The sequence below is a fragment of the Calidris pugnax genome, unplaced genomic scaffold (genome assembly GCF_001431845.1).
Source record: "Calidris pugnax isolate Ruff unplaced genomic scaffold, ASM143184v1 scaffold36, whole genome shotgun sequence".
Taxonomy (NCBI): Eukaryota; Metazoa; Chordata; class Aves; order Charadriiformes; family Scolopacidae; genus Calidris; species Calidris pugnax.
This window is the reverse complement of record NW_015090825.1, coordinates 1,233,115-1,258,843: the sequence shown is the minus strand read 5'-3', so window position 1 is coordinate 1,258,843 and position 25,729 is coordinate 1,233,115. Positions and strand designations below refer to the sequence as shown.

General features: G+C 47.9%; 3 protein-coding genes across 7 annotated transcripts in view; 1 reads left to right on the top strand and 2 right to left on the bottom strand.

The window, feature by feature from the left end:
- Positions 1 to 499: 499 nt before the first annotated feature.
- NECAP1 (NECAP endocytosis associated 1) lies at positions 500 to 8,589 on the bottom strand. The gene is made up of 8 exons (XM_014940174.1): positions 8,373 to 8,589; positions 6,213 to 6,313; positions 5,964 to 6,068; positions 5,473 to 5,554; positions 4,959 to 5,067; positions 4,690 to 4,876; positions 2,960 to 3,053; positions 500 to 2,839 (listed from the first exon to the last, which is right to left on the bottom strand). Exons 1-8 carry the CDS (start codon positions 8,468 to 8,470, stop codon positions 2,791 to 2,793), a joined length of 825 nt encoding a protein of 274 aa, XP_014795660.1. The 5' UTR covers positions 8,471 to 8,589; the 3' UTR covers positions 500 to 2,790.
- A 5,788-nt stretch (positions 8,590 to 14,377) lies between these two features.
- Positions 14,378 to 20,034, top strand: LOC106886845 (C3a anaphylatoxin chemotactic receptor-like). 4 transcript variants are annotated; one of them, XM_014940093.1, is made up of 3 exons: positions 14,378 to 14,719; positions 15,769 to 15,832; positions 18,558 to 20,034. In XM_014940093.1, exons 1-3 carry the CDS (start codon positions 14,713 to 14,715, stop codon positions 19,651 to 19,653), a joined length of 1,167 nt encoding a protein of 388 aa, XP_014795579.1. In that variant the 5' UTR covers positions 14,378 to 14,712; the 3' UTR covers positions 19,654 to 20,034. The 4 variants fall into 4 exon arrangements, with proteins under 4 accessions (XP_014795579.1, XP_014795578.1, XP_014795581.1 ...); XM_014940092.1 differs by having other exon boundaries at positions 15,632 to 15,832; XM_014940095.1 differs by lacking the exon at positions 15,769 to 15,832 and having other exon boundaries at positions 14,684 to 14,719.
- Positions 20,035 to 23,308: 3,274 nt separating this feature from the next.
- FOXJ2 (forkhead box J2) overlaps positions 23,309 to 25,729 on the bottom strand; it is a 29,621-nt gene continuing 27,200 nt past the window's right edge. For both annotated transcript variants that reach the window (XM_014940155.1, XM_014940156.1), the window contains exons 10-11: positions 25,116 to 25,214; positions 23,309 to 24,454 (exon numbers count right to left, since the gene is read on the bottom strand). In XM_014940155.1, coding sequence (XP_014795641.1) covers positions 24,366 to 24,454; positions 25,116 to 25,214 — 188 coding nt within the window. In that variant the 3' untranslated portion in view covers positions 23,309 to 24,365. The remainder of the gene's footprint in view (positions 24,455 to 25,115; positions 25,215 to 25,729) is intronic.

The following is a 25,729-nucleotide window of genomic DNA, read 5'->3' as shown; positions in this document are numbered from 1 at the left end:
ACCAGAAAGACTGCTTTCCCTTTCAGAGTTGAGTCTTGCCACACTCGTAAATCATCTGCAGGGTATAGAAGCCTATAATATATGAAATGCTAAGTAGCAGGGCAACTGTGTTTTCTCACTTGCTAGTTTTATCTACATTCTTATCAAGCATCACACAGATCCCCACAGTCAGGCCTGTTTCCATGTTGCTGGTTTGGGGTTTGTGTTTTTTTGGTTGAGGTTTGGTTTGGGGTTTTTGGCTTGCTTTTTTTTTTTTTTTTTTTTTACTACACTCCATTTGGACCAGCCACAGGCCATTTTGTGTCCTCCTTCCATACTGCTACTTCTTCTCTCAGAGCCTGAACCCATTCACTCAAAGTTGTTCTTGTCCAGTCTGCAGGCCATAGCACCTTTGCAGCAGGATAAGTAGGCAAATAGGATCCCGCTGGAGATATAAAAACCATCCATCTGCAGGGCTTCCAAAGCAGCAACAACTTGACAACTTAGAAGACTCATGACATTCTTTTCCCCAATATTAATTGTTTAATTATCATTTGCACCAGTACATCTTATGCTTTATATACATATATCTTTAATTTTTGCTTCTTCAGCTTTGCAAATACATAATATATTATCTCCAGAATACTAACTAAGACAATACAGAAGAGGCTCCTAGTTAGTTGTTAATTGGTGCCATGAACTCCCTTAGTTTGGGGAACTGATACATACTTGAAATGACAGGACATCACAATGATTTGAGGAAAGAAAAAAAAAAAAAAGAGAAAGGAAACAACTAACAGAGTCCATGACTTCACTAGCAGATTATAGCCACCCACAAATTCAGAGGAGGCAGGGAGTTTAAGTACAATGAGACTGCAGGAGTGACTATGGAGGTGGGAGAGGGGCAGCAGGGGGAACACCAAGAAAGCCAGGGGATCACGATTAAATGACTACTTAAAATACATCCAAGAGCAGTCTGGTCCCCACTTCCACAAGTGGAACTGCAGCAGCTTTAGAGCTATTTTCAAGAATTTTGCTTCCCAGAGGGATGATCGAAGTGAAACTTTGTCTCCAAAATGCCCTCAGTGTAGTAAGAAGACAAAAAGGACAAGAGACCTTTGCAAGTGCAAGGTGCGTACAGGTAATTACTCTCTTTTAAAAGCCTCACCGGGCAACCTTTGCTTGAAGGGAAAAAATTTACTTGCACAGGTGTGCTAGCACAGCGTATCCCAGTTACAAAAGTGTTGCTGCTGGTAGAGTGTTCAAACAGGAAGAAGCCTTCCAGTGAAGAACCAAAATCCTAGTGTTCTAGTAACTGTGTGCAGCTGTAGAAGAGTCACTGAGACCACTTTCCCAGCTAGTGGGGCTTATCAGCTAGCACTGTGAGGTTTCCAGCCTCCAGCTTTGCCCAGAGGAATCAGCAGACTTACACCCTAGATCACATCCACAGCTGTGGAAGAGGGAATAGTGTCCAGATCAAAGGGCCTCAAGCAAACTCTCCCAAAGAGAACAGCAGAGTAAGGGCCTTCTACCCCTTTCTAACCCCCTAAACCACCCAAAAACAAAGGGGGTTGGGGGCACATTAAAAATAAAAAAGGTCCAAGCTACAATAACCAGCTCACACCCCTAGAAAGTTAACTTCAGAAGAAAAGCCACAGGTAGGAACACAGGTGGGAGAACTTCACTGACACAGTTCAATATTGGGCCTACTAGACATTTCTTGCCCAAATGGTTAAGTGTGAGCTGAAAAGGGGAAGGGGACCATCCCTTCAGCAGAGAATAATCCACTGTCCCACCATAGTTCTTACTGCAGCATGGATATGCAATACTTTAACAAGTGCCAAGTCACAACACAAGGCCAGGGCTCAGGATAGTGACGCAGGAACACGAAATGATGAGTGGTGGGATTACCTGGTTGTCATCTAGTGCAAGTAACTACCAAATTATAAAAACAGGCGCTTTTTTCTTTTCTTTTTAAGTTATTTCCAGTTAAAACAGCTTAATGACACAGAGGCTTTTGCGTGGGCAGGAGGGAAAAAGGACTGAAAATGAGAGAAGTTCCTCCAGTGAACCTGCAAGCCAAACAAGGAGGCCTCAAGATGGGGTGCCCACCTGGAGCTACAGCACAATGGCAGCAGGTTTACTCAAGGACTTGCATGACTCCTCCCACAAGAGCACAGGAACACCCAGTGCTACCAAGAATTCCACCAAAGAGAGGAAGAGTAGTGTGTGCACGGGGAGGTTCACTCCTCTCCGCAGATGTCATTAATCAAAGAGGGTTTTGTGTTGAGAGAAAAACCTAATCTCCTTACAGCTTCCATTCACAAGCTGCAGCCAAACGCAGCTGCCCTCAGCACTGCAGGCCAAGCTGCAGAGACTTGAGTCACTCCAAAAGCAGCCACAAAAAGCAACAGCCCAACCAGAGAAAACGTAAAGGACAAGGAACCCAGAGGCACCTACCCAGCCTCCTCCTGTACCCACCTTCCATTAGGATTCCTGCTTCCCCTGTATGGTAAGACAGGGAAAAAGAGCTAGGATGTACCACGTAATGGTCAAGTGGTGGAAGAAATGAGGCTACCTCTCTCCTCCTTGCCCATCTTGTGAGGAGTCAGTATATTCTCTTTAGGTTTAGTGGTTTCACTGTGGGATCAAAAATAATATGTTTTGACTGAAGCGATGATCTGGTTTAAAAAGGATTGTCCCAATTTGTTTTTGATTGAAGACTAGAGAGGTTTGTGCCCCCTCCGATCTCATTTGGTGCCTCTAGAGCCTCTTGGTCATCAGTTTGTCCCATTCCACTGCTTTGACCATTCAGAACTGGACCCAGTTGGACTGCTGAGAAGCCTGATTGGGAACAGCACTGAAATAAAGAAAGAAGAATCAACAGAGCAGATCTAATAAGACTTCTTAACTTATGGCTCTTCCAGCACCCATCAGGACACTGCCCTTCCTGCACACAGTTCCCTTCACCACAGTTTACCTGGATGCAGTGCTGAAGTCTCCCCAGAGGTCTGTGGTAGCTGATGCTGGTGCCTTGGACGCAGATGCAGGAGCATCTAAGTCTAATAGAATATCTAAGGCAAAGGAAAAAAAAAATTAAAAAAAAAATAATCAAGCTAATCACAAAGAAAACCCCACAGGCATTTAATCTGCCACCTTACACAAACTGCTGGATTCAGGGCCAGAGAATCTTTGAAGGGACTCCAGCTCTTCCTCCAGAAGAAGGAAGTTAGAGTTCTTAGGGCTTTGGTTATAACAGCAGCTCCTTTTACTGAATGCTCACTGAGCCTCCAGCTCCTATTACAGGGGTACATCATCTTCAAGAGCCATTCAATCTCCACCGAGCATACGAACCGACAGATTTGCGACTTTATTACCTCTCCCAGTAGAAATAAGGCTCAGACTCAGGCTAATCTCAGCAAACAACAGCTGCCAAGCAGGCATCACCCGAACAATACAAATCACACACTGGATCCCAGCCCTATTCAGAAGGTTGTAGTTTCTTCTCACCCTGATCTGTGTACAGCACTGCTAAAGTCTCTGCCTTCAGCAGAGTATCATCAGCTCTCCAGACACACTCAAAGTATGGTCACACCAAAACTGCATCCAGAACACTGCAGCAACTGCTATAACAGGTTCATGTCTTTCTTATTCTGTGGGACCCCAGTCCAGGTGGGGTCCCACAAGAGTGGAGTAGAGGGGCAGAATTACCCCCCCTCAACCTGCTGGCCACACTTCCTGTGATGCAGCCCAGGATGTAGTCAGCTTTCTGGGCTACAAGTACACACATGGCTGGGTCATATCCAATTTTTCAACCACCAGTATCCTTAAGTCCTTATCTGCAGGGCTGCTCTCAATCCATTCATCCCCAGCTCTGTATTGATACTGGTGAGCACAGTATCACCACAGGTGCAGAACATTAAACTTGGCCTTGTCAAACTTCATATATATATATGTGTGTGTATATGTGCATGCATACATGTGCACCATTCATCCCCAGCTCTGTATTGATACTGGCAAGTGCCCCACCGCAGGTGCAGAACGTTAAACTTGGCCTTGTCAAACTTCTATATATGTGTGTGTGTACATGTGCATGCATACATGTGCACACGCATGTGCAAATATATGTTGAACTTCATACATATATAATTTTACATAAAAATAATACATATTATATAAAATTATATAACTACTTTTAAAATAATCCACTATACTCGCAATTCTACTATACTTTACACCTCTTTCTGCTGCTCATACTAAAGCTTCCTCTCTGCTTATTCAAAGCCAGTCAAGAAATGCTTTTCCTACATCTTTCAACAACAACCACAAGTCTGCTTATGTTTTTCTGTGGAAAGCAAGTGACTGTGAAGTACTTTTCTGGACACCCTACAGAGCTCTGCCAATGTCCCTGAAGTACATACAAGTTCAGAAAAATCCAACTATTTAAACTTCATACTCCCCTCCCTCAACCCCAGATCATTTTAACCAAGTTGCTTGTTTTCTCCTTTTGCAAGGACAGGAGTTACAGCGTCATCTTCCTGGCAAGAAGAACAAGCAGGTGTTATTAAACAAGCGTGGAGATCCTCAGGTCAAAGACAGCAATCACAGGGCACTGTTGGCACAAGATTGAACATGGGTTTCCTGCAGCAGATCTCAGTCCTCTCCATGCACCTACTGGTGTCTGACAGTTTGGACTATACTAATAGTTACCTGCACTGCTCATGTTACTGGATTTCAGCACGGGTGGTGGTGTGACATGGTTGGCAATGGCTGTGGAAGAAGGGGGAGGTATAGGAGGGGCTGCAATTTTGCCTCCTGGTGGGGGTGGCAACAAGCTTAGCCCCCCAGATCCAGACACACGGGGCTTGGCCGCTCCTCCTTTCTTTGTCGTCATATTCTGTGTAAAAAGAAAGGACAGGTGAGGAAGTATTTCCATTGACATATCCACAGAGAGAAGCAGGGAAAACTGGGCTGCTTACCCCAATGTTCAGTTTGATGGTCTGCCCTTCTTTAAACCCTAAGTCTAATTTGGGACGTGTGTCAGCTTCCTGGGACTCCTTGGAGATCTCAGTCTCCTGCTTCACCCACCTAAAAAGAAGAAGGGAAGACATAAGACCTGTGGCAAAGGAAAACAGGGTTTCAGAAAAATGCGTGGTTCCATTCCCCACCCTGCCAAAGAACTACCTTGCCTTGTCAAACCAGCTACCTCCCTGCCCCCAGTGTGGCACAGCAAAAAGCTGGGACCACCACAAACCCAAGAGACTAACACTGCACCTGTAGCATCGCAGGACCTAAACTCAAGACTTACAGATCTGACACTGCTGGACTCTCAGCTTGCATGACAGTTGGCAGCACATTCAAGTGTCCCTGATGGAGCCAGAGCAGGGCTTCACAACCATTCCCAAGGAAGCCTGCGCTAAATGAACATGCACCACCACCCGCCATGTTCTACAGGCCAGAGGAAAAACAGCATTCCAGAAAAGCACAACTCACTTGAAGTGATCCTGCAAAGAGACGTTGAAGTCAAAGGCATCACCACGATCCGTGAAGCCAATGCCTATAAAAGCACTTCGTCCTAGCAAGGAGACAGAAGGAGTCATTGGAGGTGCCCTGCAGACGGGCCCTTGTGATCATTCACTCCAAAATCCTTCTGCTTCTCCTAAACCACTCTGTGCTACCTCCCTCTGACACACCTGCGACTGGACACCAGCAGCTCACAGCAGTTCATTGTTCCTAGCCCTCAGGATGTGTCCTTCTTCCCATGCAGCACTCTCAGAAACTGAATAGTCTTTCCCAACCCCTGGACTCTGTGCAATGTAGAGAGCCCTCCTCCGTTAACCTTGCCTTCATACCTCTCCAGACACACTACCCAGCCTTTTCAGTGCTCCTGATGTCATTTCAATCCATCTGGCATACACCCAGCTCCACCAAGCTAAGAATCCTCCACCCCCCTCACTTGGCACATACAATTCCCCTCCACTCACCAGTCCCATCCTGAATTCGAATGACAAAGTAGCGGCTGGAATCTGCCACAGTCTCCACTGCAATGCCAGGGTATTGATCTATAGGAGCCTGGGCAAAGAGTTCCCCTGTGGAAAAAGAACTGGATGTTAAGGAGAGCAACCTCCTGCATGGCCAGATCCGCCACGCAGATCTCTAAGCAGGTTTGGAAGCACAGGCTCATAAGCAGCAATCATAGTTGCAGTTTTGCCAGGCCACTGCCTTTCCCTTACCCGAAACCTTATCCTCCAATTTTATGTATGCAGTTTTGCCTTTGGAGGTGACACGGAGTCGCCCTGTCCAGTCCGGATGGTCCAGTTTCCAGTCAGATGCTCTGAAAAGAAAAGCAAGAGTTCACTGACAATACCTCGACACCTCCACTTCTGCTCAGTCACCTCGGCGGAAGACCTCGTTCCCAAACCTTCACCACAGGCGGCTGGCCTTACACCACTCCTCTCCCCAAACAAGGTATGAGGTCTCAGCTCCTCGCTGTTGCTGCCAGTCAACACACATGGCTCTGACTGACCTCCTCTCCTGCCTCTGGATAAAGGGAAATACATACAGTCTAGAGAACACCAGCTCTGTCTTCATCTTTGTAAGCTTGCAGAAGAGGGGAGACTAAACCCAGAAACTCACTCGGGACAGTAAACCCAAAAGCAACTGTGAGCATCAGGAAGACCCCAAAATTAATTAATACCATGCTGAAATGCCACTCTGTTGTTCCAATATCAAGTACCTCTGAACTTAGAGATTGCTACCTTACACTAGCTAGAAGATAACAGGTGCAGCTCTCTTGATGAGCCCATCAAACTCCTTGCTACAGACTGTGGTGAAGGGGAGAGAAAAAAAAAAAAACACAAAACCAAGACCCACCCCACAGGATTCTACAATTGGAAACCAACACCTGTGGCCAGGCACAGCATCCCCAGGGGTGACAGCTTGCTGAGTTCAGCAGGTACCACCGACACCTGCCAGTGCATCAGAGGACAAACCCATTTCTCCAGCCAGTCTGTCTGGAGACAGAGTCCTATCTGCAAGTCTCCAGCTTCCAAAGTCACACACTGCTGTTTTGGTTACAGAAGAGAAAGAAGGCATTTCTAACACCTGGTTCTGCAACCTCCTGCTAAGAACCATAGAATGGTTAGAGTTGGAAGGGACCTTAAAGATCATCAAGTTCCAGCCCCCCTGCCCTGGGCAGGGACACCTCCCACCAGACCAGGTTGCTCCAAGCCCCATCCAGCCTGGCCTTGAATCCCTCCAGGGATGGGGCAGCCACAGCTTCTCTGGGCAACCTGTTCCAGTGTCTCACCACCCTCACAGGAAAGCATTTCTTTCTGGTATCTAATGTAAATGTCCCCTCTTCCCATTTAAAACTGTTACCCCTTGTCCTGTCACCAAACTTCCTGACAAAGCATCCCTCCCCAGCTCTCCTGTAGCTGCTATGAGGAAGGCTGCTATGAGGTCTCCCAGAGCCTTTTCTTCTCCAGGCTTAACAACCCCAGCTCTCTCAGCCTGTCCTCACAGCAGAGGTGCTCCAGCCCTCTGAACATCTTCATGGCCCTCTGCTGCATCTGTTCCAACAGGTCCATGTCCTTCCTGTGCTGAGGACTCCAGAGCTGGACACAGCACTCCAGGTGGGGTCTCACGAGTGCAGAGCAGAGGGGCAGAATCCCCTCCCGGGACCTGCTGGCCACGCTTCTCTTGATGCAGCCCACGATGGGGTTGGCTTTCTGGGCTGCCAGCGTGCACTGCTGGCTCATGTTGAGCTTCTCATCCCCCAACACCCCCAAATCCTTCTCTTCAGGGCTGCTCTCCAGCCATTCTCCGCCCAACCTGTAGTTGTGCCTGGGATTGCCACATCCCAGGTGCAGGACCTTGCCCTTGGCTTGGTTGAACTTCACGTGGTTTGCACGACCCCACCTCTCCGGCCTGTCCAGGTCCCTCTGGCTAGCACCCCTTCCCTCCAGCATGTCGACCGCACCACCCAGCTTGGTGTCACCGGCACCCTCGCTAAGGGTGCCATCATACCGACCACACCAAACCCCTCCAGGCTTCCTCCCTGCTCCTGCAAGGGCCAAACTCAACCTCAACCGTTATCCCACACCAGACCTACGTCCCCAGTGGGACCAAGGCAAACGGGGAGCGGAGGTCAGCCCTGCCTGGACGGGGCACCGCGGCTCAGGTGCCCCCCACCTCCCGCACACACCGAACGGAGCATTCCCCCCCCACCTCAGCACAGCAGAAAGCCTCCCCGGGGACACACCGGAGCCGCAGCCGGCGGCGGGGGACTAAGGCCTCGGGGAACAGGCCTGACCTGCCTGCGGCCACAGCCTCCCAAGGCCCCGCTCGGGGCGAGGACTCCCCATCCCGGGCGCCATCCGCTTTCCCCTCACCTGTACCCACGGTTGGAAGTGCGCGGCGGGATGCGGTAGACGTTAACATCAGGCTTCACGCAGAGGACGGACTCGTACTCCAGCTCCGCCGCCGCCATGTCGGCCGCGAAACCCACAACAGCCCGGAGAAGAGCGAGGAGCGGGGAGCTTAATAACCCCGGGCGCTTCCGACCGCCATCTTTGATGAGGGCAGACGCCGCCTAGGGGGGGAGTTGGGGGCGGCCTGAAGGCGTGGAGGAAGACATCTTGGATCCTGGCAGCAGAGCGCGGTGGGCGGGGAGGCGGCCATCTTGGAGGCAGTTCTGACGTATTGGGGGGGAAGCTGCCATCTTGGGTCCTGGCAGTTCCCCCATAGGGAGAGGCCATGTTTGGTTCGGGCTAATCCAGGAGCCGGGAGCGGGCAGAGCAGGGCGGGCAAACGCGGTCCTTGTGTAGGCCGGCCCCTCGCCCTGGGCGCTGAGGAGGCCTTGAGGTGCCCGCTCTCCCGCCAGCTCGGTACGGTGGCGGGGAGGTGCTGGCCGCAGGCTCCAGAGGACGGTGGCACTGAGCAAAAGGCACTGAGAGCCGGGAAGCCAGACATGGGGCTGGGTTTTGTGCCACCAGACGAGTGTCTAGAGGGGAGCTTGTGGCTGGAGGCTGGGCCTGGGGGCTTCTCTGTTTCCCTGCCTGTTGTTCTGCCCTGTGGCTGTGGGTCCAAGCTTGGGTATATTAAGTGAAAACAGGATTTCGTGTGGCCACAAGCCACACGAGCCACAAGTACACGGATTAGGAAGCCTTTGATGAAACAGCACACCAGAGAGAAAGCGGCACAAATAATTGCAAATTTTGCAGCTAGAAGTGGTGAAAATGCCTGCTGTGTAAAGGTTAATTTCTGGAGTGTGACTTCCCAGGAATGGGGCCAAGATAAGTGCCTCTCTACTAACCCTCTGCTCTGTGCTCGTGAAACCCCACCTGGAGTGCTGTGTCCAGCTCTGGAGTCCTCAGCACAGGAAGGGCATGGACCTGTTGGAACAGATGCAGCAGAGGGCCACGGAGATGTTCAGAGGGATGGAGCACCTCTGCTATGAGGACAGGCTGAGAGAGCTGGGGTTGTTCAGCCTGGAGAAGAGAAGGCTCCGGGGAGACCTTAGAGCAGCCTCCAAATATCTGCAGGGAGCTACAGGAGAGCTGGGGAGGGACTCTTTGTCAGGGAGTGTAGTGACAGGACAAGGGGTAACGGTTTTAAATGGGAAGATGGAGCACCTCTGCTGTGAGGACAGGCTGAGAGAGCTGGGGTTGTTCAGCCTGGAGAAGAGAAGGCTCCGGGGAGACCTTAGAGCAGCCTCCAAATATCTGCAGGGAGCTACAGGAGAGCTGGGGAGGGACTCTTTGTCAGGGAGTGTAGTGACAGGACAAGGGGTAACGGTTTTAAATGGGAAGAGGGGAGATTTAGATGAGATACCAGGAAGAAATTCTTTGCTGTGAGGGTGGTGAGACACTGGAACAGGTTGCCCAGCGAAGTTGTGGCTGCCCCATCCCTGGAGGGGTTCAAGGCCAGGCTGGATGGGGCTTTGAGCAACCTGGTCTGGTGGGAGGTGTCCCTGCCCATGGCAGGGGGGTTGGAACTTAATGATCTTAAGGTCCCTTTCAACTCTAACCTTTCTATGAATCCATGATAAGTGTACAGATACTAGTTTATTTATCAACTAAGATAAAAACTAGTAGCATTTAAACTGTTGTGGTTTTTTTTTCAATAGTGAGTGACTTTCCAGTTAAGCTTGCTGTTGAACATACTGCTATGCAGTAGCCAGCGACTGAGTCTCTAAAATTACTAAATGTTTACTGTGAAAACTGGAAAAAAAGTCATAAGAGGCATTACAAAGTTATATATCCACAGACCTGGGGTGGACAGAGCATGAGCTAATTGATTGTGCTTAAGAAGCAATTTAAGCTATCCATGAAAGACTGAGTTGATACCTAAGGTAGATTTTACGTAGTTTATAAATGGTTAAACTGTAGAGAATCTTCTTTTAGAGAAGAACTGTAGCTATTCTAGCAACCATCCCAAATGGTTTCAAAGACCGAGTGGGATAAGAAAGGATGTCTGTGGCTCTGAGAACATGGTGGCCTGAGGCAGGGATGCAATAAATACGGACATTGTCTGACAAACAGGTGGTAGCAGAGAGATCATTAGTTTTAATGAGCAATTAAGCACTTAGAATGTTTTGGCCAACATGAAAAGTGAGCCAAAGGACAGGTGAAGAAGCTGAAGATTGAGGGAGAAACGACCCTTACTCAAAATGAGGACCACCAGAGGGTATGACTACGTATGCCCAAAAGCTTATAATATGTAAATGAATTCTCAGAAATGTAATGAATATGCTAATGGTTCTTGGAATGACATTGAATATGTATACCTGTTGTGTATAAATTTAATTTTACAGCAGTATTCGGTGTGCACAACAGGAGGAGCTGATCCCCTGTGCACCCGGCGCCACAATAAGCAATGCCTGCTTTCTGAACTTTACATTAGGAAGTTTTATCTGCTGGTTTACAGTAACACAGTAGCACAGTTTTTTGCTGAGGGTAAAGCAAAAAGTGAATGAAAGGGTGCTAATTTTAGGGGATTATTTTTTTTCTGGTATAGAGTACTGTTAATTAATGCAGTGAGAGCTGTAAACGGTACCCGGAGATTTGTTTCTTGTGGTTTACAGAGAGTGGAACAAGATGGTAATGAACCTCCATCACAGCAGCCAAACAAGCTAGGGTGCTAATTTTAGGGGATTATTTTTTTTCTGGTATAGAGTACTGTTAATTAATGCAGTGAGAGCTGTAAACGGTACCCGGAGATTTGTTTCTTGTGGTTTACAGAGAGTGGAACAAGATGGTAATGAACCTCCATCACAGCAACCAAACAAGCTGCCCGTCTGTCAGGTCAGATGTCCAACCATCCCAGCATTTCATCTCTGACGGTCCCCGGTGCGGAAAAACTTGGAAACAGAGAAAGGGAGTCTAGTAAGTGAAGCTATTTCGAAGGCGAGGGCAGGAATGGTGTTGGGTCATTAAGACTAACGGAGTAGGATACGTGTCATTTCACTAGCATGTCTAAATGTAACTGGCCTAGTTTTCCCCAGAAATTATGATGTCAGCTGCGTAAGGAGATGCACAGGAAAGACGTGTGACTGCTGCCATCCACGTACCTGCACGGATACGAAATGACGCAAATGTGATGCAAATGCACAGCTTCCTTTTCCCCTTCCCCTCTGCTGGCTCAGGGCTGACATCACCTGCTGTTTTGCAGACCTGGGTGCCCACACCCTGCTGTGTCTGCTGGTGTGGAGAGGAGAGGAAGAGAGAGTTGAACCCTTTCACGCAGCCTGCACCATGTGAAAGAAGGCTCTGCCTCCCTGCTTGCGAGATGCCAGCGTTGCGCCGCTTGCCAGGCGGCCAGAGTTAAGGCAAATTGGTTAACAAAGGGCAAACCTTTGAGAACAACAGTGCAGAATTGTACCACCTCCCATGACTTGGAGGGGAGGACTCTCCTCTGGGTTAAAAACTGGCTGGAGGGCCAGGACCAGAGAGTGGTGGGGAATGGAGTTAAATCCAGTTGGTGGCCGGTCACAAGTGCCACATCTGACCCAAATACTCACCCAGTACTGAGAACCTGTTATTACGAAGAGCTACTTTTTAATTATGATCTATGTTTGTACCAGTTTTGCCAAGCTTTGTTTCCTGCTTGTTGTCCAAACCTTTGGGCAAGTACACACAAGAAACATTGAGGGTCTGTGAAAGATCCTAGCTACCTGGAGAAGAGGAGGCTCCGGGGAGACCTAACAGCAGCCTTCCAGTACCTGAAGGGAGCCTACAGGAAGGCTGGGGAGAACCTGTTTAGAAAGGCCTGCAGTGACAGGACGAGGGGCAATGGCTTCAAGCTGGAGGGGAACAGATTTAGATTGGAGATTAGGAGAGGGTTCTTCACTGTGAGGGTGGTGGAGCACTGGAACAGGTTGCCCAGGGAGGTGGTTGAGGCCCCATCCCTGGAGATATTCAAGGTGAGGCTCGACGAGGCCCTGGGCAACCTGGTCTAGTTGGGGGTGTCCCTGCTGACTGCGGGGAGGTCGGACTAGATGACTTTTGGAGGTCCTTTCTGGCCTGGGCAATTCTATGATTCTATGATTCTATCTAGTCACTCCACCTGCAGAAAAACGAACGGGAGAGCTGAGAAGGGCTGCAAAGCTTTGTAGAACTGCGGAGCAAGTAGCAGAAATAGAAAATAGGAGTGGAATTCTCAGTTCTTGCCAAAGTGTTCTGGAGAGAACCTCCACACTCTTGCAGGAGGGAGGTTTTTGTAAATGTGCTGATCATCTTTTTAGAATTGTGTATGGGTCTAACTATTTAGTAACTGAGACTGATGCAGTTGTGTAATAACAAAACAATATAAATGGTAACTTGCGTTAAGGTTTTTGGCCAACTTGTGTTGGCCAGTTGAGTCTCTACATCAAGATAAACTTCAATATGAAGTTTACCTGGACTTGCGCAAAGCGAGGAGGACTGTGAACACACTCAACTGACTCGCACGTGGGGTGCTGGAAAACACATATATCCATCTAATTGATGTTTATTCTTATGTGCTCAACAGGTAGAACATCTGCACTCAGGTAACACAGGCCTGCAATGGATTCAGGGGCACCTTATTGAACACGCCTGAGATGCTTGCCCTGCTGTTGAAGAAGATCAAAGCCCAGCAGCAAACTCTGCCTGCCAGAATCCTTGAAATACAGCCCCAGACAGCAAGTGGGTGCTCTCCATGTCTCACTCTCCTGCTAACAAGGACTCTTGCTCACTCCGTGGTGCCTGTGTGCCTCTCCCCGGGTGCTGCTTCAGAGGTTACCCCATCCGTGAGGTATTGAGATGAAATTTGGTTTTTGGCTTTCATCCGTGGTTTTGTGGTTGTTCCTGTGTCCTGCTTGCATCAGTTCACACCAACACTATTCCACAGGACGTCCTGATCTCTAAATGGGAGACGTGTGGACTTGACAGACAGACCACTACGTGGATAAGAAATTGGCTAAATGGCTGCACTCAAAGGGTTGCAGTCAACAGCTCATTGACCAAATGGAAACCAGTGATGAGTGATGTTCCTCAGGGGTCAGTATTGGGACTGGTGCTGTTTGACACCCTTGTCGGTGACATGAGGGTGAGTGCACCCTCAGCAAGTTTGCTGACAACACCAAACTGTGTGGAGCAGCTGACGCTCTGGAGGGAAGGGATGCCATCCAGAGGGACCTGGACAGGCTGGAGAGGTGGGCCCGTGTGAACCTCATGAAGGTCAAGCACAAGGTCCTGCACATGGCTTGGGGCAATGCCGAGCACAAATATGGAGTGGGCAGAGAATGGCTGGAGAGCAGCCCTGAGGAGAAGGTCTTGGGGGCGTTGATGGATGAGAAGCTCAACATGAGCTGGCAATGTGCGCTGGCAGCTGGATGATAAGGCATCTTATCATCTAGCTGATGAGATTGTTTAGTGAAGATGGAGCCAGACTCTTCTTGGTGGTGCCTGGTGACAGAACAAGAGGCAGAGGGTGCAAATTGAAACCCAGGAAATTCCATCTGGACACAATAAAATAGTTTTTTACTGTGAGGGTGATTGAACACCGGAGCAGGTTGCCTGGAGAGTTTCTAGAGTCTCCTTCTTTACTCAAGGAGATACTCAAACCTGACTGGAGACCATCCTGGGCAATATTATCTAGCTGACCCTGCTTTGAGCAACTGGAGTTGGACTAGACAGTCTCCAGTCTTCCAACTTCAGCTATTCAGGGATTCTGTGAATTAGAGCTTTTCTAAGCTAATTTAGTCTGTTTATTATGAGGGAAAGAGAGGGATCCAGAAGAGAAGATTACCATTCAAACGGCCAGTCGAAGGTCTGATCAAGAGAGGGATCCAGAAGAGAAGATTACCATCCAGACGGCCAGTTAAAGGTCTGGTCTGATGTAAGGAACCATTTTATGAAAGTAACAGAGTGTCTTTTTTCCCTCCTTGCACCATCTCCTTTGAGTCTCTACCTCATTAGGCACTTTATACTCTGGTGCAAAACACTTCCCCAGTCAAGCTGCTGGAAACCTATGGAGAGAGGTACCACATCTCTGTCCAGGCTGAGCTGGCCGGACTAAAAGTGTCAAGGTTTGCTGCAGGGGAGAGGTTTTAACTAGGAGGATCAGAGCTGGCCAAGTGGTGGAGAAGGACCTTCTTGCCAAGGAGAGTTTTGACCAGAGCTAGCAAGTTGTAACGTGGTGAAAAGGCTGCACATCCCTTGGCCAACAGTAGACACTTTCTGTCTGGGTCTAAGGAGTCCCCCAGGAAAGATGGCAGGTGAGAATAAGATGCAGTTAGAGGAATGTTCCTGGTTGGCTGCTGACAGCCTGTCCATCTCTGGTGGTACAGCCCTGGCCTGGCCTCCATTCCTGTCTCTGGTTTCACGGGGTTTGTGGTGGTGGCTGCATTCATGTGTTTCACAGAGACAGGCTCAGGAGCAGGACTCTGCTCCATCCTGGTTCGTTTTCCAAACTGAAACCAAAATACTGAGGCTGATTCTTCTATGTCTGGGCTTTGTCGTTTCTGCTACTGGTCTTGATTTCCCAAACTGGGAGGGGTTGAGGGGGAACCCTATTGTTGCACATTTGAAACGCGTTGCCCTAGATGTCTTCTTTTTATAGTCTTGCCACATTTTTTGTTATCAGCATTTCTGTTAACCACTTCTAACTTTTCATCAGTCAAGTTCCTTCTTTTTTAAAAAAAAAAAACAAAAAAAAAGACCAAAAAACCTCCCAAAAACCAACAAGACTTTAAATGCCCTGCAAGGTCAAAAATTAGATTAAAATGCCTTTGACATGACCAATTATGGTTTGTTGAGTACAATGTTCTGTATTTGGTGAACTAAGCTGTCTCAAGCTGGGACAGGAGCTGATCTGGATCGGTAAGAATCTCAGAAATGGGATTAGGTAGATGAATGTGCAGATCTAACAAAACATGGAATTGGCTACAAGACAACAGCTCAGACACCTGATGGCAGAGTTTGGAATTACGAATTACATCAAGGAAAGGTCAGCATTATGCCAACAGGCAAGTCATCTGATTGAGTTGTCTGATAGAAACTATATTAAAATATATCTGTCTGTGCCTACCATTCCCTTGATTTCTATTATTCTTTGACTCAGGGGACTATTTTATTTTGATGGGGTTGAGACAACTTCTTTTAGTTTGACTGTTTGTTTATTTTATCAGCAGATCTTATCTGAGACCTCAAACATGAGCCATTCTAAGCCTTTCTTGTCAGGGTGAAAGAACGCACTCAGCACACCCATGCACATAGAGGGAAAAAAAAGCAGTTCCTAAAATGTCACGTGAGTTTCTTTTTTCAGTCGCTCCAGAGACAGGACTGATGGTGCTTGTCCCCCGACACGCTGAAATATCTGCTTCACTTGGGTAGGTATTATAAGCTGCAGAATTCTGCTTTCCTCTTCAACTTGCAATTTTCTTATTCGCTCCTGAAAACCTCTCTCTCCCCTCCGGTTCCCACTTCCATCTTCATCATTCCGTAGCAGCCCTTTGAGCGTTCTTGAAAACGTAGCGTGGGCAGTGTCTTCTTATTGATTCATCCCTCCCTTTGCTTTGTATTTGATTTGTATTACTGTTTATCTTCACCATTCCTTGGTTCCCTGTGCTCTTCGTACCATCTTCTGTAGCTGTACACCCTCAGTAAGTTCACAGACGACACCAAGCTGGGTGGCAGTGTTGATCTGCTGGAGGGTAGAGAGGCTCTGCAGAGAGATCTCGACAGGCTGGATCGATGGGCTGAGACCAACGGGATGAGGTTCAACAAGGCCAAGTGCCAGGTCCTGCCCTTGGGTCACACCAACCCCCTGCAGCGCTACAGGCTGGGGGCAGAGTGGCTGGAGCTGCCTGGCAGCAAAGGGCCTGGAGGTGTTGGTTGGCTGTGGGCTCAACTGGAGCCAGCAGTGTGCCCAGGTGGCCAAGGAGGCCACCAGCATCCTGGCCTGTATCAGGAACAGTGTGGTGAGTAGGGCCTGAGAGGTGATGGTCCCCCTGTACTGGGCACTGGTGAGGCCTCACCTTGAGTGCTGTGTCCAGTTTTGGGCCCCCCACCATAAAAAAGACATTGAGGTGCTGGGGCGGGTCCAGAGAAGGGCAACAAAGATGGTGAGGGGTCTGGAGAATAAGTCTTATGAGGAGAGGCTGAGGGAGCTGGGGGGGTTCAGCCTGGAGAAGAGGAGGCTGAGGGGAGACCTTATTGCTCTCTCCAACTCCCTGAAAGGAGGGTGTAGAGAGGTGGGGGTCGGTCTCTTCTCCCAAGTCACAGGTGACAGGACAAGAGGAAATGGCCTCAAGTTGCGCCAGGGGAGGTTCAGGCTGGATATTAGGAAAAAATTTTTCACGGAAAGGGTTCTCAGGCATTGGAATGGGCTGCCCAGGGAGGCGGTTGAGGCACCATCCCTGGAGGCGTTGAAAAGACGGGTTGATGTAGTGCTGGGAGGGATGGTTTAGTGATGATGCTCCTTGTTTGTTGTGTGGGTGTTTATTTTTGTCAAAATTAGGTTGACGGTTGGACAAGATGATCTTTAAGGTCCCTTCCAACCTAGAAGATTCTGTGATTCTGTGATTCTGTACGGGGAGGCAGCGAGGTTCAGCTCTTGCAGCACTCTTCTCGAGTTGTCCCTGTAAAAATCACTTCTGCGTATATCAGCAAGACCTCAAACTTGTTAGAATATAAGTTAAGTCCCCAGTTGCCTTCCAGTGACTTCTTTCATAGCTTTCCTTGCAGGTCACCCTCACATAAAAGCCTCGTAGCAATTGTTACGAAAAAGTGGCAAATGACTCAGTTTCTTCCTTGTGAAGCGTTTCTAAAACTGCTGCATTTAGGGTACATATTGTGCAAAAAAAAAAAGAGATTGAGGATTTGGGTTATTTTTTCAAAAATAATATTAAGATTTAGTCCTGCACAGAACAGCAGCTGAATGGCATTTAAGTACTGGAGTAATAGAGGTTAAAATAAAATCAGCCTGGGTTATCTTAGACATGTCTTCTCCGTTGTTTCTGCATACTGTGTTCAGCTCTTACCTGGGCAGTCTCCTTGCAGTTCTGGCAAAGCTTTTAGGGACCTTTCAGCAACACAACTGTCTTCATTGATTCGGCAAGGCTTTAGTTAACAGGGATTTTTATAAACAATTCTATTAATGCCCGAAGAATTAAGATCAGGCTCTCTTTCTTAGTTCTGTCTTTACTTTGCTAGATTGCCTTTACTTTCCTTTTTAAATTTACTAATGTCTAAGACCAAGAATAATTGAGGAATTAAAGTTTTTCCATTCCTATTCTCATAGTTTTAAAATGTCCCTTAAGTATGCTGTGGCTCAGCTTCCTTGTCTTGCAATAAGGTGTCTTTTCTTGTATCTAAAATGGCTCAAGAACGTTACTGCTATTGAACATTACTGCTATCGCTCTGTTTTACTTCGTCTTTCTACGACTAAATCTCTGTCTGCTCTTCTTAACCCATTCATTCCTTTCTTTTCTGCTCATCAAGATGTTACTTTCTAAGGAGCCAGTGGAGAGCTCAGAACAAAAGCAAGAAGGAAGAGCTTACTAATGCTTCCCTAGAAATAGCCCTTAGCAGAGTTGTGGTCCTGTCTGTTCTAGTTACAATGTCCAGAAAGTGGAGCAGGATTACTTCATCCAAGACAAGCATTGCTTCCTCAACCTAAACCTATTTCACTGCTTATCCCAGAAGAAAGCATTCATTTTTAAAGGGAAAAGGAATGAAAATGTTGACTTACCTGTCTGAAGAAGCGTATACGAAGCTGGAAGTCAGTCAAGAAAGACACCTGGTGTGAACACAGAGCTTCCTTTGGAGTGGAGACAAAAAGGAACCAGAGTGAAATCAAAGGGGATGACAGAGCCAGGAGAACTTGAGCGTAGAGCAACCCCCTGTTTGAATGGTGGGGCTGATGTAGCTTGGCCACCATGAGAACCATGAAGGTGTATAATGGACAGATTAGTAGTAAGCTTTTAGCACAAACTTGTACAGACCCATCTCTGTAGCCTGACAGCTCCGTACTGTCCCCTGACTTGGAGAGGCTTCAGTACAGAGAAGAATTTGGGGAGTGAATTGCCTAATAATTTTCTCTCTGTTTTATAGCTACAGAATGCCCCAACTCCTGGGCAACAGCAGTTCCCATGAAGAGGCTGCGGTGTCCTATGCAGCAGGATCCATCGTCTCCATTGTTGTCTTCATCATAGTTTTCATGATAGGTGTCCCAGGCAATGGGTTGGTGATCTGGGTTGCTGGTCTGAAAATGAAAAGGTCTGTGAACATTATCTGGATCCTAAACCTTGCTGTGGCCGACTTCATGTGCTGCTTGTCCTTGCCTTTTTCCGTCGTTCACCTGGCCCTCCATGAACACTGGCCACATGGTTGGTTCCTCTGCAAGGTCATTCCGTCGGTCATCATCTTCACCATGTTTGCTAGCGTCTTCATCCTCGTGGCCATCAGCATCGACCGCTGCCTCCTGGTGATGAAACCTGTCTGGTGCCAAAACCATCGAACGGTCAAATTTGTCTCGCTGCTCTGCAGCTGCATTTGGATCCTGGCCTTCATCTTCTGCTGCCCCGTCCTTCGCTACCGTGAGACGAACACTCAAGATGGCAAAACCGTGTGCGGGTACAATTTTGGAGACGAGGGAGTGCAAGATTATCTGAATGATTCCGTAAACGAGTTATTAGCCTACGATGGTAACGACTCAGGGGTAATTTTTTACGAAAGTGATTATTCTGTCCCCTTTGCCGTAACGGTAATAAATAGCACCAGGGCTGCCCTTGGCTTTGTGCTCCCCTTCGGCATCATGGCGTTTTGCTACGCCCTGATCGCTCTCCGAATGCGCGCCGATCGCTTTCACAAGCCACGCAACAGGATGCTGCAAACAATCACGCTGGTGGTGGCCGCCTTCTTCATCTGCTGGGCTCCCTACCACGTGGTCGGGCTTCTGCTCCTCGTGCCGAGGCTGAGGGAGTCCTTGAGCTTCTGGGATCACCTCTCTATAGCCTTTGCGTACGCCAACAGCTGCATCAACCCTGTGCTTTACGTTTTTGTGGGACGGGACTTCAGGGCAAAGGCCCGGCAGTCACTGCAAGGCATCTTGGAAGGTGCCTTCACTGAGGAACCGACGCGTTCCAGCCCTTGCTCCCCCGACAGAAGCAAGACTTCAACAGAGAAGGATGTCAGCAGCACAGTGTAACGCGCGACTTCACGTCACCCCTGTAGAAAGAGTGAGCTATGGCCCCCCCCCCAATCAATCACTCTCCACGTTGCAGCTTTTTTTTTTTTTCCTCCCAACACATTTGATGACCCTGCAGATCTCACACCGAGATGGCTCAAGTCAAAACAGCTCGACCCCCTTTATGTCCTGCTCTAGAGAGATGGGGAGTTGGGGAGAGTTATAACCTGAGGGAAGACTCGAGTGAAGTAGGAGACACGGAGTACGTTAACCTTTAGAGAAGAAAGCAGGCTCGCAGAAGAATTTGTGGTGAGATCAAGCAATTTAACCTCTGAATTTCTAGATGATAATGTTATTGGAGTTATTTGCATACGTCTTATGTTCTGTATCTCCTGTCTCTGATAAAACTGCAGATAAAACTAACTTTGGTGTCTCTCATTGGAATCTGTCGTCCCACAGAATTTGTGGTGAGATCAAGCAATTTAACCTCTGAATTTCTAGATGATAATGTTATTGGAGTTATTTGCATACGTCTTATGTTCTGTATCTCCTGTCTCTGATAAACTGCAGATAAAACTAACTCTGGTGTCTCTCATTGGAATCCGTCATCCCATCTTTCCTCCCCTTTGACTATACTTGGGGTCTCAGGGCTTCTCCCTGAAGATTTACCCAGAGGGCAGTGCTACATCTTCTTTTAGCAGTGCGTTAGAACAGCACTTGCCCCTACCAGTCCCAAATCTTCCTTTTAGGAAGCAGTCCAAGCTTATCCAAATGTACCTATTGCATCTTAAGATGGCACAGGAGCAGAATTTAAGCTTTTTTTTTTTTTCCTCCCAACACATTTGATGACCCTGCAGATCTCACACCGAGATGGCTCAAGTCAAAACAGCTCGACCCCCTTTATGTCCTGCTCTAGAGAGATGGGGAGTTGGGGAGAGTTATAACCTGAGGGAAGACTCGAGTGAAGTAGGAGACACGGAGTACGTTAACCTTTAGAGAAGAAAGCAGGCTCGCAGAAGAATTTGTGGTGAGATCAAGCAATTTAACCTCTGAATTTCTAGATGATAATGTTATTGGAGTTATTTGCATACGTCTTATGTTCTGTATCTCCTGTCTCTGATAAAACTGCAGATAAAACTAACTTTGGTGTCTCTCATTGGAATCTGTCGTCCCACCTTTCCTCCCCTTTGACTATACTTGGGGTCTCAGGGCTTCTCCCTGAAGATTTACCCAGAGGGCAGTGCTACATCTTCTTTTAGCAGTGCGTTAGAACAGCACTTGCCCCTACCAGTCCCAAATCTTCCTTTTAGGAAGCAGTCCAAGCTTATCCAAATATACTTATTGCATCTTAAGATGGCACAGGAGCAGAATTTGAGCAATTCAAGTCACTCCTGAACCAGATGAGGTGGCTGCCGGACAATGAGCCATTTGGTGAAACCCTGGAATTGAGAAGTGATAACCTCTCCCTCTGACCCTAAGGAGGTGGGGAACGAGCCTGTTGCAGGTCAGTCATGTCCTGCTTCCTACAGAAGAGATGTGTTTCTCGTGTCTTTCTGGTGGAAGAAGATAAAAATTTTGTGGAGTCAGGCTCAGGCGTTTCCCAAGTTTGAATGTTCTCTGTTCCTGAGAAGCAGAACTACATTTGCTGGGTACTCTAAGGGAGTGGTTTGAAATCTGCCTTCCGTGCTAGAGTCCTTCCTTGAAAGTGTGATGTCAATAAATGGTAAGAAAAAGCCGCTAAAGGGAGTAGGTGGGACTGCTGTCTTACCAGCATCAGAATAGAGTCTGCACAAAAAACTTTGAAGCACCAGCACTTCTACTGGATAGATTGACAATTGTCTCAATCTTTATTCACCTTATGTGCATGGCTGTCAGTATCTGAGAAGTACCAGTTTAGTGCAGTGGGAAGTGAGCAAGGAATCAATGCCAGAATTTTCAAGTTTAGGGAAAATATGAGAAATAATATCGCTTCGCATAAATGTCATTCACTCTGCTGTGCTGCCTAAATTCAGTATCTAAATAAGAAAGAAAAAAAAAAAAAGGAAAAAAAAAAAAAAAAAAAAAATCCAATACCGGCACTGAAAGAGTTAAACCATAAACATTCACTTTTTCTTTTTATTAAGAAAGCATGCACAAAAATAAACTCGTGAGACCGCGCCCCTCTCTCCCTGACCACTGACACGACCACGTTGGAGGGACCCCCCAGGAGCCCCCACACCCCCCAGCTCCCTCCGGCTGCGAGGGGCCGGGCCCCCCGCACCCCCCACCCCCTGCCTTCCCACACACTAACAACGCACATTTATTTCAGGGGCAGAGGAACGAGGCTAATTTGCACACTGACCGGCATGTATTTACATATGCAAATGAGGCGCAACTTAATATGCCAAAAAAAAAAAAAAAAAAAAGATGCAAATATGCCAATGAGGAGCACTTGGATACGCAGAAGGAGCCGTCTTGCTTGGGTTTTTTTTGGTTTTTTGTGTTTTTTTTCTCTTCTGGTGGTGTTTTCAGAACTTCCACGGGGCCGGCTCTCGGTGCCATCCTCTGGGAAGCACTACCTGGCACCTACCCAAGGGTCTCTCGTGGTCATCTCAGAAACCCATCACACCTCCTTCCCATCCCGAGGCAGCAGCCATAACAGCTGGCTCCACGCTGAAGTTGGCTCTGGGATTTCCTCATTTCTCTTGGAAACAACTTCAATGACGAACTCCCCCTCCCCACCCCAAAAAACACACACTTAAAAAAAAAGAAACAAAACCAAAAAAAAAAAAAAGAAACAAAAATATCTCCTCCCCCCCCAACACAATGAGACTCTGTCCACTTCCCTGACAAAGATCCAATTGGTTTATCCCTACAGCAAATTTAAAAAACAATGCTGGTTCCCCACCCTCCCGCAGAGTAGAGGTTATGGCATCCCCTGCGACGTGACGGTCTATCTCCATCCTGGTTCCCTTCACTGGTCAACAGGGAATAAGGGCTGGGGGGAGGCTTCACTAAATTAATTAAAGAGGTTTGACAGAACAGAGCCGTATCAGAAAAAACGGGGAACACGGGACACAGCGTTGGGGAGGAGGCATCTCACCACTCACTCCTGCTTCTGCACCTTTTCCACCTTCCTGATGTGCAACTGCTGACAAAATTCATCCTTCGGGATTGACACCAGATTCCATCGTCTCCCCGGCTGAACCGCGAGGGGTCCCACCCTCCCTCCTCCCTTTTACACCATAACTCTTTGGCTGTTTGGTTTAAAACTCTGCTCCACTTTGTCCTCTCTCTTCTAACGCACCGCTTCCAATAAAAAACACACCAGGCCCTCCCAGTTCCTTGACCAGAGGGTCCAGCCCCTTGACCAGAAGTCCCTGAATCCACCTCCACGCTGAGCAGCAGCTTCCTCTCCCCAGCATCAGCCCCATCACCAAAGCAGGAACCGCTGACTGAGAACATGCACCCACACACCAGGATTCCTGCTGCTGGCACCTTCCAACCACAGCCAGGACAGTCTCCAAAGAAATACAAGGTGGGGAGGGCCACATCATAACGGAACGAATACTGATGGAGGGGAAAAAAAAAAAACAACCTTCCAAATTTGCATATGCAAGTACGAGCCTCACTACATATTTTAAAGAAGGGCTTCAAGGGGTTGGGGGTGAAATTAAAAGCTCTAGGGGAGGGCCACATCATAACGGAACGAATACTGATGGGGGGGAAAAAAAAAAAACACCAACCTTCCAAATTTGCATATGCAAGTACGAGCCTCACTACATATTTTAAAGAAGGGCTTCAAGGGGTTGGGGGTGAAATTAAAAGCTCTGGGGAACAGAATTTGCTGAATCACATGTGACACCCTTGACTGCTCTTTACCTGATGGGTACGTAAGTCTTCACCTGGAGACTGCAAAAGGCAGTGCAGAAAACAGGTCAGGATTCCCTCAAAACCTCTCTCAGTCCTCACGGATGGCACCGCATTCCAAAACTCAACTTCTCTGCTGAAATACCATCTCTGCTACATCCTCCCTTCTCCAAACTCAGGTCTACCCTCCCAGCTCAGCTCAGCTCTCCCTACCTCAGGGATCACCCCCTCTCTTTGTCCTCGGGAACTCTCCTTTTTCTTGCTTTTCCTGCTGGTGTGAGAAAGTTCACAGAGCTAAGATCACCCCTCCAAGTGTCCCTTTAGCCCCCCTGACCTTCACAACATTTACGAAACAACATAACTATTAGGCTCCCAGGGTCCACTAAGGCTCTCTCACTCCAGTAGCCAATACGACAGATTCACCGGCCACCTTTGAAGGGAAAGAGGGATTGTTAAACGCAAAATGAGGGAGGCAGAGAAAGATGCACTCGAGGATTCAGCCTTCCGAGGTCTTTTCCTGGCACCAAGGACCCATCTTTCCGCCCTCCACAGAGCACCACGCAACACCAAAGAGCCGATCTGATGCGTCCGAGGCCAGCAGAGGAGGGGGAGGGCTGTGCTCAATTATTGCGAATAATAATAATAATAACAACAATAATAATAATAAACAAAAGAAGAAAAAAAAAAAAAAAGAAGATAAAACAGGACGCAAGGAAGGATTATCTTCGGCAGCATCTTGCGGTGGCTTCTCTGGCGGAGATAGAGAATATATATCTATGTACAGGCAAGGCAGGGAGGCTGGGGAGGGTGGTGCTGGCACCATTCACCCCACGTCCCCCCTCCCACGTCCTTCCCAAAGGACGGGCTATCAAGTCTGTAACTCGCTAGGTGATCAAGTCCCAGTCGAAATCATCAGGGATTTCCTCATTGGCACCCGGAGGAGGCCCTGGAGGCCGAGGGACCAGATGGTGAGCTGAGCCAAAAACAAGAAGAGAAAGGAAAAGAGCAGAGTTAGAATAAAAAAAAAAAAAAAAGTCACACTTTTTCACAGCACACACTTGGGTGAAAGAAAGCGTAAGGGATTCAAGCCTTCTCCCTTCCAACAGTCTAACAAGAACATACTGGCATGAATTTCCCCGTCAGACAGCACCTACCAAGGCCTGCAGGTGGTCTGCTGTGAAATTCTCCACAGCAGCTTCTACAGAGGTTAAGTTTCTGCCTCCTTCACTACCTTTACAGCTGACTGTTGACAGAGACCAAGGTCTTCATCAACTACCTTTACAGCTGACTGTTGACAGAGACCAAGATCTTCATCAATTACCTTTACAGCTGACTGTTGATAGAGACCAAGGTCTTCATCAACAGAAGCTTCTCATGTGAAGTTGCCTTCAAGCAACCAACTGAGGGTGAGGCTGAGCTAGAAGACTACTTACGTGCAGTGAAGTAAATCAGGCCACTGAAATCCTAAACCTTGACAGAGCTATGGCACAGCCCTAAACAGAAGGTCCCTTACAGTCCAGGCTCCCTCTCTACCCTCATTTGATTAGTAAGCACTTTGGGAGAAATGCAAAAAGGGCTTGGGAACCAGTTCTTGAATGTTTACTGGTATAATATACCTTAATGTCAGCCCTTACCTGGGCGATTATAACCTGGAGAATCCTGGGTGGAAATCTGGTACATAGGAGATGGCCCGGAGAAGAGATGGGGAGGCTGGGGTTGGCCATAGGAGTTCACTGTGAAAGAATTTCAAACAAAAAAAACACAAACCAAAACAACCTGTTAACATTCTGGTCCATCTGTCTTGGCCCCGACTGGGTGGCAGCTCAGCCACAGAGCAACTCACTCAGACCCACGGGATTCTGAGGAGATAGAAGTTCAGCTGTTGGGTCCTAACTGCAAGCTATAGCTTGGTCAGGGATCGTGTTCTTGGAACCAGCAGGAATTTCTCTATTATTACAAAGGAAGAAAATTTTCATCCAGAAACGCCACAATCTGGCTCAATATCATCCATTGAGTTCAGTACTAGATGACACACACCATCAACAGTTCTATCAAGACCATGCTATCCTCTCTGCTCTCCTCAGAGTGCATCCTCCTACTCCTTGTCCCGTCGGTATTTCTCTAACGTGGGTGCAAGAGCTTTCTTCCTTACAGCTCCTACAGCTCCTGCCATCTGGAAGAGCAATCTCTCTACCTCGCCATTCCTTTCTGTTGGTCAACTTCAAAATACACCACCCCCTTCTCCTTT